The following is a 12,731-nucleotide window of genomic DNA, read 5'->3' on the forward strand; positions in this document are numbered from 1 at the left end:
TCGGCCTCCGGATAATCTTCTTCTTTCGTTTCCTCTCATCTGTCTCAGCGTTCCCACTAAGAGGCATTTGCCAAAAATGAGCCAAGGGCATGTGACTGATGTGGAAGGGGCACAGAATTAGAAGCCCAATCAGAAGACTGATGAATCTGCTGCCTGTCATGATAGATAGCCAGCTTCATGGACACGTCCCTACCTACTGCCCTCGTTCCAGCCTCATGTGGAATCCCTCTTGATTTGCTGGAGAGAAAGAAAAAGGAGACCACACCACCGGCAGACTGTCAGCTGGCTGAGCAGAAAACGTCTGCCTGCCTGCCTCCTCCTCCAGGCCAGTATTCTCTGAAACGCGATTCTTTCTGTAAAGTCTCTTTCTCTTTTAACGAGCAAATGAATAGAGTTTAATCTAGTGACTGAAGGAATGCTAAAGACAAACCAAGAGAGAGGATCTATGGAGAGAAGAGTTGCACTACAGAGGAAATGTGTTTTCACGCTGATAATGTACTCTGGTTTTACGTTGACATACGTGTGTGTGTGTGTGTGTGTGGCTATCTGTAAGGCCATCTTTTTTGTTTTTCTGATCTTCTATTCTTCTTACTCTGAGTATTCTGCAGTGGATATTTGTTGTAAACCCATCCTGTGTTTTAAAGGGTACTTCATTGGTGCCACTGTTGCTGGCTGTATAAGCACCTTTTTATAGTAGGTGGGTGAAATATACCACAGAAACAGTAGTTGTTCCACAGCACCACAGACTCTAGAGTTGCTGTACTGCCCCAACCAGCGACGTGCATCCTCACTTCATACTTCAAAGTACTGCTGTTATGAACTCTTTTGTGTCCGATGTGCTGCGTCTCACACACACACCACTTGCTGATTTGATGTCCGTCTATGAGTGTGTATTCAACGGTACTGTGCATGGTGTACAATCTGCTTGCCAAAAACCTGTACCATCTGTATCCTGGTGCCATGCTTGACTTAGAGGTGTTATCCCTGTCATTTGTGTTTGATAGAAGAAAAACAAAGAGACCAGCCAACATTCTCCCAAGTGCAGTGCACATTGCTGATGGAGCCAAATGCCAGTTACCTACTATATTTGTGAAGTTAAATATACGTATGTGACAGAAGCACTACATTTCACTGGATTGTTCCGAAATGCTGACCTATTGAAGAACATGATTTGTTGCTAAATCTGAATCGCACTGTGACTCGTTTTGAAGTTGCCTTTATGATCGCTGAGCTGCTGAAGGTAGGTTTTATTTAAAGGTGCTGCGATGCCAGCTGGCTTGAATGTAAACTACAGGCAGACATGTAGATGAACACGCATAATATCTGCTGACGATTGAGTCATGTGTGCACTGACCACAGTCAACTCAAGTCTGGAACAGCTCAGCTTTCCTGTTTGTTTGAAATTTTAACTTAAATATGAAGAAATGAACAGCTACATGGAGTTGTTTGGTCTCAGTTTTTACAACTGAAGCGGATATGAAGTTTATTGTGTAGGTCATTCATGATAGCATTTAGTTTGTCAAGTACAAACGGTTTAAGACACTGGACCAAAGCTACAAATCAGATAATAAACCAACATTTAGCATTTTGATAGAAAAAAAATACCATCTTTAGAAAGACACCTTGGTAGTAAGACAGATGAAGAAATGCACTGTATAACAATTCCATTGACTTTCCTCTAGACTTTTGGTGCTTTAACAGATAAACTACGCCCTCTGGTGGCTATGTAATATAGCACATCACTATGTGGTACCATCCATTTCACTGTGCTTACACTGTACTATGCCAATGTTGATCCAAACCACAATATGACTGGGAGTGAATCCTCTATGTGTTCAAATGATTGTAATTCTGTTCTTATCTGTTTGCTTAAGCCCTTGTTTCAAAAGATTTGTAAATACTGCTTTAAATCCCCTTTTGTAAATGAAGCCAATAAAAATGTTTAATGCATTTGAAGACGCACACATCAAACCTTTGTGTTATTTTTGCACATAAAACTGAAGTTTAACAAGCATTTTATGTTTTTTAATACATCAAGCTGAAATAAACTCAAATCTCCTCTCAATCTACTGCATAGCAACTTTTCTCCTCCCCTGTCCACTGCTCACATCTCCAGGTTCCACCACTTGAAGTCATATGGTTCCCTGATGACGTTGGAGCCACAGTGCACCTCTCCCAGCAGCTTGTGGTAGGAGGCAAAGTTGTCAATGAACGTGCACCTGAGGCCAAGGCCCTCCATCAGGGAACACATCTCAGCCTCCAAGACGCAACGGCCATTCACCCGGGGCCCAAAGGGCTTTGGGATGCCAAGGTTTTTCCCCAAAACAATCATGTTTACCTAGAAGAAGATTCATGTATTTACATCTGTTCTCTCTCACTGATGAGAGCTTTCCTTCCTCTGATTTTGGAAACTATCAGTGAGAAATGATCACAGCTTACCATGTCGGGGTAGTAAGCCACTGCTCTGTACACGCCGCGGTCATCCACCAACTTGAATAATATTGGCAGATCGATGATGTCCTCGTCCTCCAGACCAAGTTCTCTCTTCAGTACATCCCTGTTCCAGTCGATGCAGCCCTGAAAGAGGGCGTCATAGGAGGCACATGTTGTATTACACACTGGCTTTAATCAAAACAAGTCTAATACGTGGCATACACTATTGCCCCATTTCCCACCAAGTAGTACAGTTTGCTCCTGTTACGCAATTAATTTGTGTTTTGATTGTTAAAAGTTGTGAAGGGTACGGAAAATAACAGATCCACACTGTCCTGTGTTTGGCACTCTGGTGGGATACCTCACACACAGTATTCCTGCACCTAAAGGTCCATTTGTTCACCAACAGAGAATCTTCACCTCTGGTGTGGAAAAGGAAAACACATGAGGGAAGATTCAATTCTGTTAGTGATTCCTGTTTAATAATGTGTTAACTGTGTCATGTTGTCCTTTGTTAAATTTAATGATGGCCTGTGTTGCACTTGTATGATATCACAATATTTGCGTATCTGATGCAGCTATTGCCACTTGGGCTGAACACTTCACAGTGATGGGGATTGACCTAAAACAATCAATCAAGTCCATGATTTCACATCTTTCTGACCCGATGTATGTTTCCTCAGTAGAGTTTTCGGCACGCAGAAAATACGCAGGGTCTACCTTCTTTTACACTTTGAATTCTGCCTGCCGTGCACCTTCAGAAGAACAGCGTAATGTGTGCCTAATTTCTCTATCATGAGCTGAAACACTGACAGTGGGCCAGGCCTTATCACCCAGTCATCAGCAACATCCTGCTGCAAATCCCTGCAGCCAGGTTCAAAAATCCTATGGAAAGCTTTTCCACAGAGAGGAGGAGTTGTTATTACAGCCCCTGATGTGAGAATTAAATATTGAACCAACTGAGCTGATCTTTCATCATCCTATCTGGGCTTGTCTAACCAGATCATTCCACTCACCTGTACGTAGATATTTTGATTGTGGAATTTGTCGTCATTCACTATGTCATCGACTGATATTGGCTCTTCATCTTCCAGACCTGTGTTGAAAATATTGCAGAGAGAAAGTCAAGAATTACACAAAGAACTTGTTCATTGCTAAGATGCATATTGCAAACAGACAGACATGCCTACCATCAAACAGTTTGGCTTGTCCGTGCCCATCTTTCTGTAAATCTCTGAATAGCTTGAAGCCTGCGTCCGGGCTGGCCAGTAGCAGGCGGAAGCCCTGTGAGCAGAAACTCAAGAGTTAAGCACAACACTGGCTGACTCATTTCCTTGGATTGTACACAACAACAGTGAGTCTGTACCAACCATCAACAGCTACCACATTCCTGTTTTCTCATCAAGTCATTCAGTTATTTCTCTTCATGTGGGAACTCTTACCTTTCGGTCAGGTGCAGGAACAAAAGTCATGAACTCATCAACATGGCCGACGACAAGCCAGTCAGAATATAAGGCAATGGGCTCCTGAACTTCCTGAGCCCACAGGAAGTCTTGAACTACTTTGGTCATGTTGCGTCCTTTAGTTGCCCTTTAAAAAACATAGTAACATATGCATGAATTATAAAGCTCCCGTCCTTTACTCTGTTGATTGACATTGTTAGTCAAGAGCTTATCTCCAGATCTCTTAACAAACTTACGTAGGGAAGGCCACTCCAATGATGATCCTGCCAAGGGGGTAGTTTTTCCCATTCACAGTAACAGGAGGGCTAACCTCCAGATTACCGAACGAGTCCATGGTGCTCACATCTTTTCTCTCGGCCACCCTCGTCACATAGCCAAAGTCGGGTCCCTGAAGACAGGAAGCTGATTATGATAAGGCACAAAAGCACTTTACGGCGAAAGCATGTCCATTTTTTGGAGGCTTTTGTAATCACCAGTAGCTCTTCATATGGAAAGTCCTCAAGTTTTCCATCTCGAGGAGAATCCAGAACCACAGGAAACCAGTGATGAGGTGAGTCAATGTAACCAAACTCCAGCTCATCCTGATCAATATCACAAATTATGCAGAGTGAAAAGACAGCATTAGCAAATGTTGGAAAGGTAATCTGGTTGTAATCTGTTTCTATCCGAAAGCTTCTGTAAATTTTGGGTTTGCTTTTTTGTTCCAATTTCTCACAACCCCTAGATGTTCTAGTATTATTCTGTTTGTTGTTTTCTTTTCTTAAAACTAGTTTTTTAGTTCCTAGTCTGGTTTTCAGTTCCTTGTTTCCTGTTTTATTTTGAAGGTTTTTTTGTGTGTACCTTTACCAGTTTTGCTTCCTGTCCTGTCTTCCCTGATTGTCTGCACCGTCCTAATATGTTTCACCTTGTTGGTCACACGTGTATTTGCTTGTCCCTGCCTCCCCAGTTTATTTGGTCCTGCCTTGTTGCTCTATTTTCTCATGTTGTGGTATCATGTGTTCATGGTAAGCTCCTCATGTTTCTGCACCATGTTCTTCTGGTTTATGTTTTAATACTGTTTTTGTTCATTTCTGAAATCTGGCTCACACCGGTCATTCAATTGAGTCCTGTGGTTGTTGTTAGATCCAGTGACGGCCACTGTTATCACAGTGTCTCCAAATAAACCTGAGCAGACTTGTCATTTTTCAGTTGTGCTCTTCTCCCAAGTTGTTTGTAACACTTCCTCTCAGTGCATGAGGTATTTGAGTTTGGTATTTAGATGTCTTTTACACCGTAGTCCTGTAGTAAAAGGAATGTTGGGATACTCTTTCTCTTGGGACCACAATGCTAAGTAATGGGCTGCATCCTGACAAGTTAAGACAAGTCCCATAGTTTACGAGAACACACGACACAATCCTTTTTAGTTTCAGGGGGGTAGGCATCATGGAACTGGATCTATACCCAACCTTATTCATGTTCCAAAAACATTAGGGTAAAAGCTAAACTCTACACATGACACATGAGACACAGGTGTCTTCTCACCTGCATCCATCGATCTCCTCTGTTCAGATACTCATGGCAAATCTTCAGCTTGTAGCCGCTATTTGAAACAAGGTTCCTCATTCCTTTCAGGAAAGTGTAGTTATCTTTTGTGCTGAGAAAGTAAACACATGTAGACAGGTTTTTTTTCAAAACATTTTGCTTGGGTTGTTGTATCCTAAAATTATTCCATTAAATGTTATTCAAATTCTTTTTGGGTAAAACATGTAAACATATGATTAAAACATGGGTAAATGGTATGAAAGTATGAAACCTCTGACTCTGAGTTCATTTGAGTGGGGTGTATGACACCACAACGAGCAGTTGCAGTATCCATTGCCAGCATCACCTGTATTATTCATAAGTCTTCTCTTACCTGCACACATATACCTCAACAGGCTTCAAGGTGTTGGGTGTCATGATCCAGGGTGCCACCTTAAACATTACTTTGTCAGTGAAAATTGGCGTCTCAGGGAAACACTGTCAAAACAAGAAGAGAGGCCGCTGAGAATAGGAAGCTGCAAAAATGATCAAAACTGAAATTGTGTTCATCAACGTTGCTGAGAGTGTTGTTCATTGAGAGCCCAGGAAGGACCTGGCCTCTCAATGTATGAGGCCACACCTGAACAAAACAGCTTTATTATATGACTATGTAAACTGTTAAGTAAAAGTAAAAAACCTTTTGTAAAACTTACTTTACTGATGGGCTCTAACAGACTGAGGTTGATGCTGACGAGGCCATTGAAGTCTTTGTCAGGAAACCTGAGGCCCTCCACGTAAAACTTCATCTTTGCTTCACCTCCGAGGTAAGGCACTTCCTGTGACAGGACCTCGCTGCTCAGCACCAGTGGATAGTCCCTCGTTGCATAGTTCTGGAAGATGTTTGCTAATATGAGAGCACCATGAAAAATGTTTAAAATCAGCATTTGGTAAAAGTTAAAAAAAAAATTAAAAAGGAATGAATGAATGTAAGAGAAGAAAACATGGCAAAGATTTAAATAAACCAGCAGCTACGTGTGTCATCTGTTTCAGGGTTTTCCTCCATACTCACACATGGCATCTGCTCCAGTGGATTTGGTCCTGAAGATTCTGACGCTCTCTGCGTCGCTCTGAGAAATGTGCATGGTAAGCTTGTATCCCTTGGGTAGCTTGGCGGGGCCTTTGGTTCGCAGCACCATTAGCGACATGTCCTTCAGATCTGCACATCCACGAAGTGTCATGTGAGCGTAGTTCAGTCCACAAAACCACAGACTTGACAGTGATAAGCATGACATAAGTATATCTCTGTGTTAAATCCAAATACACCTGATAGCATGTCTTTTCAATACAGTGTGACGACTGTAGGGATGCACACAAACTTGTTTTTATATCTTAGTGAAGACACATCATAAACATGCAATCCCAAGCCCACTTACCCTAACCCTAAAACCAGGTCTTAACCCAACTTTAAAACACTTAAAAGTTGTAAGGCCCAGACAAAATGTCCCCACAAAGATAGATTTGTTTCTTGGACCTCACAAATATATAAATACAAGTACACACACACACACACACACACACACACACACACACACACACACACACAACAACAAGAATTAACAATGCTATCAGACTTATTTTTCAGCTAAACTGGTTTGTCCACCTCCTGTTTTAACAGAGGTCTATTTTAGCAACAGACTGCTTACAGAATACAGAACCACAGCAGTCAGTAGATTTGTAAATTAACATATGACTCATTTATCATAGGACTTTCTGGTTCTACTGACTTTGAAAAGGCAAATATGATAAGTGATGAAGAAAGGGCGAGAGAAAGAAAAGATGAATCAACATCACCTGACTCTTTGGAGATGTATTTCTGTTCGGCATCCAGTTTCTTCCAATATCTTCGCTCTGAGTCACAATTGACCAAGACGATGGCTCCATGGCCATTAGGACCCCATGTCCAGGAGTCCTGACATGGTTTCAACAAACACAGTCACACTCACTGCTTTGCAGTTAAATCAAATGTAGAATTCAATAACATTGTGAAGTGAAACGTGAATGATTTTGGACGACAGCCTATTAGAGAAGTTCTTATGCATGACATGGCATTTTAGAATTAGGAATAAGAAGAGATTCAGTTTCTGTTGCAGTGGTATTGTTAAACAGAAAAGAGACAAAGATTAAGGAACAATCTATATGGTAGATGTCGGCACTTTGCACCATCTTGATCACCTTATTAGGGTTGTTCTTCTCCACAACGCCGTCTCTGTCAGCATCCACATCCAGAGAGATTTCTGTGGGACAGAAATATGCATAAATTATCCAGTGGCTCTGAACAAGGTACAGCTGTTGTTTTGTTCTGAATCACAGTACATTGCTGAATATACAGTATATATCTGATATATCTGAACATAAAATTAGCAATTCATAATTATAATAATAAGAATAACAATAATACTACTACAAATAGCAATAACTTCTCAAGAAAGTGTGGAGATGGGTGTGAGGGGAGGAGAGCAGACCTGTGCCTGAGGATCACATGCTTAACTGTGTGCATGGATGAAGGAGCTCTGACAGGTAGTGATTTTGTAGACAATGCATGTCTTGACTGGATTTTTTCAAGATACATACAGTATGTCTTTTAAAATGAAACGAAACGCAAGCTGCTTTTTTCAATATTTTTGACTTACCAAGAGCCGTCAGGTGTAGAACTGCATGCCCCAGAACCTCTTTGTCCCCTCCATAGTACCGGACAGACAGCTAATAGAAAAACACCCAAAAAAGGATTTACAATGCACTGTCAATGTGCTCTGTTCATTGTGTGACTTTCCCCGTTAAACATTGACATCAATCGAAAAGGTGCAAATGTCACAGAAAGGGTGTGTCCGACTTTGGATTCAAGTACTGTTTTTACTTCAGGCTCTTGGATCTGGCCCGTATCTAGCACATATTGAAATATGACACATTGAAATATGACAACAGAGCCATGCTCTCCTGCCCTTGCTTTACCTTGCTGTCGTTTTCATGTTGACTGGCCCTTTTCATGCAGATGAGTAGCACTGAGTTGCCATTGAGCGGGATGGGAGAGAGGTGGGACGTCTCAGGGGGTGAGGGTTTGATGCCGTACTCAACATTGGGGGTGCACTTCACAGAGAAGAACTTGGAGCTGGGTGGAGCACTCCTGGAAACAACCGACACAGCAGATGTGTGGCATGTTTGGGCCATGTTTACACTACACACACACACACACACACAGAGAGAGAGAGAGAGAGAAAGAGAGAAAGAGAGAGAGAGAGAGAGAGAGTCTTGGGAGCTTGTGTGTGGAGGAAAAGCTTTTTTTTGCATATGTTAAGTATACTTAATATTTCTTTTAATTTTTACTGCCTAACACCTGTGTGTATTCGAGTTGATAAAAACATACCTTTAGGTCGTATTCAGGGGTTGGAAAAAATGAACCATAGTTAAGTTTGGCTGATTTTACTTCCTTATCCATATCAGTTGGAGAGAGAGAGCGAGTCCAACTGATATGGATAAGGAAGTAAAATCAGCCAACTCACTGTTTCACTGTATCACACATTGACATTGGCTCTGTTTATATCATAGGAAAACAGGAGGAATGGAAATGGAAATTCACACCCACAAGTCTGAGATTAATATAAAACTTATCTACATGTCTTTGGACTGTGGATGGAAGCCTGAGTGACTACAAGGAAGTACTGGGAGAAATGGCAAACTTGAACCAGGATTCTTGTTGGAAGATAGTGATTATATTACCACCACATAAACATTAATATAAATTACTAATAAATGAAAACCACAAATACAATAAAATGTATAAGAGAATAAACATATGTTGTTTAGACAGAAAAATGTAAAGCATCTAATCTTTTCTGTATAGTTCATAAACATGTAATATATAGGTAGGAGTCAATTTACATATACATGTATGTATATATAACAGTGACTAAGAGCACTGACTTGTGAAAGCAAGCTGCAAGTCTGTAATTTGGAACAGGTGGCAAGCCAAATTAGAAGTTGCAGTCACGATTGTGAGTCAGAGTTTATTCTTCATGTCAGGAAAGGACGACAAGAAACGTGTGTTGGAACGAAAAAACTTTGATTGTTTGAACTGAAGAACCAGATAAACCGGTGGTCAAATTTCCCTTATTCTTCACTCGCAGACTTTTCCTGAAGTGACAGCAAAATTACAGGCCTCTATGACACACTATGACAAGTCTGAAGTTTTCTACTGAGTTGTAATATCATTATCACTAGTCATTTAGGGATGGGGAGGCATATGTGCATTAAAGGAGGGGTCTTTATAGGAGCTATTGACTGAAGAACCAATAAGGAGTCTTTCTCTGCTGAGTGGAGTGATTATAAAATAAAGAGGGGAAAATACTTTGAAAGAAAATTGTGGAGGATACTCACTTTATTTAACAAACTTGGGCTTCTGAAGCCTAATTATAGCATTGGCTGAATTTGAAAAATGCTGATTTTTTTGCTCAGTCAAAAACTGTGGACTTTGTACCCTGTCACTAAAAACAGAGCAGTGTCAGGACAGGTTCTCTCCCCTGCAAAAGCTCATTTAATGAGCTTGCTGCAGGGAGAATGTAAACACACTCTATTATGTTTCTGCCTTCATGACCGCTTTTATCCCCTGTATTATTTGCTATTGCTAAACAATGATCTGTACCACGTGATCCTCTCCCACGGTTATCCAGCCTTGCTCTGCTGTGTAGGCTAGAAATCTGGCAGAACATACTGCAACAGTCTTCATTTATTTGGTTGGTGCAACAAAGTCTCTACTGTACTGTGGACAACAGTCACAACAGAAGACTTTTGATTGATTCTCTTCACTCACCAACAGATCCGCCACCACCTGGATCTGTACACAATTCTCCTCAGCCATGTTGATAAAGGATATTGTCTATTTATTTATTATCTGTCTATTATAACTATTACAGAATTAGCGTATACTCCATACAGACACAGGGTATAATTTAATAATCCTGCAGAAAATGTGATACAGGTGTTTTTGAATGGGAATGGCACTGAGTGGTGTAACTTCTTGTAATCGTCAGTCTACTCTTGTTGATATGAATGGCTGGGCTAAATATTATAACTGTTACGCTGCAGTTGATTTGAGAAGTCCTTACCTGCCCAGGTTCACGTTCAGTTCCGAGCCGACAACGTACACAGCACTTGACGTTTTACCAAAATCTACTCGCAGAGTCCGGCACTGCTTCATGGCTGCGCTTCTTCCGTGGACACAACAGATTAGCAGTTCCAGCGTCAGCTGTTACCCCGTTCTACCGGCGCTGTTATTCGGCTGCAGTGCAACAAGTGACAATACAGTCCGCAGCTCCTGGAGCTTTGTGCTTCTGTGGCCGCTGATTGGTCAGACAGTTGCCCTCCCCACCGCACCAACCCACTATCATGTCATCTGTCTCTTTGTCCTTTGTCTGTCTGTGTTTATCTCGTCAGATCTTTTATTCTCTTTAGTGAAAGATTCTTTTTTTCACATAGATTGCATTGGGTGGGGAAAATACTGGTTTATTTAAGGTAAAGGTAAAGGTACTTTGGTTTTACTTTTGGTTTTACTTTTGGTTTTTTTCAACACAAGGCATCATACCTGTATATTTGTGTTTAAAACCAACATAAGCGGTAACTTTTGAAATTAAATGAAACTTTGGATGAACAGCTGCAACTGCATTGTATTTTTTTTGGTACCTCAGAGTGAGGGTGTGGCTCTTTCTGAGCAGACAAATCAGTCATGTGTAATTTCGATGCAACAGCGTACAATTACAATTAAGGCCCAGTAAAAGTATGTCTTACATCTTATAATCAGAGCTGCACACTGTACCCACAGTAAAACCTTTGGTGAGGCAAATGATGACGTTCATGCCATCTACACGGAGCGCATAAGCAGAGCGCGTGTGCGTTTGCGCGCGCGCACTCATTCGTCAATATGCTTACCTGCTCAGGTTTGTCTTCAAAGTGGTCCCAACAACATGAACGACTCCCTGCGGTGTGTCCGTGTCCAGGCGACATGTTCGCTGGAACTCTGCGGTTCTTTTTCTCTTTTGTTGTTGCAGGGCGGCTGGAATACGCGTCTGTGTCACTTGTTGGTTCATTGCCGGTTGGTATTTGCCTCCGATTTGGTGGGTGATTTCTGCAGCTGTTGCTCTGTGTTGCTGGAGAAATGTGGAGATGAGGGACGATGAAGGCAGCACTGCTTTATACTGAGCTCATAGCCCAGGGGATCATTCATGGGTGCCACCCACAGGTGAGGTATATCTCCAGGGAATCCCTGTTCCTAAGGTGTGGTCGACCTGAACGGGATACTTGAGTTTTGCCCTGCCTTGATATATAAAAAAAAAACATTTTCTCTGTGTAGATCACAGGATTAAGTCTGCAGAATGGTACTTCTAAAACTTATAAAAAACACCTTTGCATGTAACACGTATGACATGACTTGACTATAATAGTTAGATTTAAAATCAATGCAAAAGTCGATACTGCCTTTCTCTGCGATCGACTTCTGTGCCTCTTTTGTATGAATAATAATATTTTATTAAGATTTCCCATGTCATGTTACCAACTTACTACAAATGCCGGATTTACATATTTGTAATGGATTGACATTTTTGTGTTTCTTATATTTTATGTGGATAGTAATACTTTGTAAATATGTTTGTAATATAATAAGTAATAAAACACCTCTTTTTCAACAGCTTCAGTGTCATGTGACAGATTAACACCCTACTTCACACCTCATTGTGTTGGAATTCCGTATCTTTATTATTGTATATTCATGTATTTTATTTTGATGCTTCTAATAATTTATAATACTTAAATACTTTTTTAATGTTGTTTGTATTTAACTGTCTTAAATAAAATGTACTACCTTACTACAACTTGTAATGATAGTATAATACTACCTAGCTATTACAAATATTGTGCAACTTTACTTTTTCAGTTTCAGACGACTTTATTGAGTCCAAATTGGTAATTAATCTGCAGCTGACACATTACAAACTTCACACAATCAGTTCAAATGTTTTAATATGGAACATGGAAGTATGTTGGTAAGTCACAAAAATAAACAGTAATAATCCAGTAAATATAAGTAAATAGACCTCTATCAAAATCAATATTTAAGTTTATATCATGGTCATGCGGACAAATATAAATGATATAATGTCAGTACAGGGCTGGATTCTATAAGGTGACATACATACGGTTTTTAGTACAAATGAAAAAAACTTGCGAATAATACACCATTCCAATAAAACTTATGTTCTACTTATGTGTCAGTTGTGTTGTCCATGT

At 40.6% G+C, this 12,731-nt stretch overlaps 2 protein-coding genes across 12 annotated transcripts in view; one reads left to right on the forward strand and one right to left on the reverse strand.

Moving 5' to 3' along the window:
* rap1gapb (RAP1 GTPase activating protein b) overlaps positions 1 to 1,962 on the forward strand; it is a 77,606-nt gene extending 75,644 nt beyond the window's left edge. For all 10 annotated transcript variants that reach the window (XM_044023022.1, XM_044023017.1, XM_044023015.1 and 7 more), the window contains one exon: positions 49 to 1,962. Coding sequence is in view for 1 of the 10 variants with exons in the window: in XM_044023015.1 (XP_043878950.1) it covers positions 49 to 60 (12 nt within the window). In the remaining 9 variants the exon portion in view is untranslated. The remainder of the gene's footprint in view (positions 1 to 48) is intronic.
* padi2 (peptidyl arginine deiminase, type II) lies at positions 1,443 to 11,615 on the reverse strand. 2 transcript variants are annotated; one of them, XM_044023025.1, is made up of 16 exons: positions 11,376 to 11,615; positions 8,406 to 8,577; positions 8,087 to 8,156; positions 7,629 to 7,690; positions 7,248 to 7,365; positions 6,466 to 6,612; positions 6,110 to 6,300; positions 5,791 to 5,894; positions 5,418 to 5,529; positions 4,370 to 4,477; positions 4,133 to 4,284; positions 3,876 to 4,023; positions 3,624 to 3,717; positions 3,450 to 3,529; positions 2,440 to 2,577; positions 1,443 to 2,338 (listed from the first exon to the last, which is right to left on the reverse strand). In XM_044023025.1, exons 1-16 carry the CDS (start codon positions 11,531 to 11,533, stop codon positions 2,105 to 2,107), a joined length of 2,088 nt encoding a protein of 695 aa, XP_043878960.1. In that variant the 5' UTR covers positions 11,534 to 11,615; the 3' UTR covers positions 1,443 to 2,104. The 2 variants fall into 2 exon arrangements, with proteins under 2 accessions (XP_043878960.1, XP_043878962.1); XM_044023027.1 differs by lacking the exon at positions 11,376 to 11,615 and adding an exon at positions 10,556 to 10,775.
* Positions 11,616 to 12,731: the final 1,116 nt, after the last annotated feature.

This window comes from Solea senegalensis, linkage group LG4 (genome assembly GCF_019176455.1).
Source record: "Solea senegalensis isolate Sse05_10M linkage group LG4, IFAPA_SoseM_1, whole genome shotgun sequence".
In the NCBI taxonomy this organism is placed as follows: Eukaryota; Metazoa; Chordata; class Actinopteri; order Pleuronectiformes; family Soleidae; genus Solea; species Solea senegalensis.

What these genes read in the sequence shown, in the direction of transcription:
- padi2 (XM_044023025.1), bottom strand. Translation starts at nt 11,533, where the DNA reads ATGAACCAACAAGTGACACAGACGCGTATTCCAGCCGCCCTGCAACAA. An exon ending in GTTGAGGTATATGTGTGCAG is followed by an intron (nt 5,530 to 5,790) that starts GTAAGAGAAGAC and finishes TTACTTTCTCAG; the next exon opens with CACAAAAGATAACTACACTT. An exon ending in ATCAAAATATCTACGTACAG is followed by an intron (nt 2,578 to 3,449) that starts GTGAGTGGAATG and finishes GCCCTCTTTCAG; the next exon opens with GGCTGCATCGACTGGAACAG.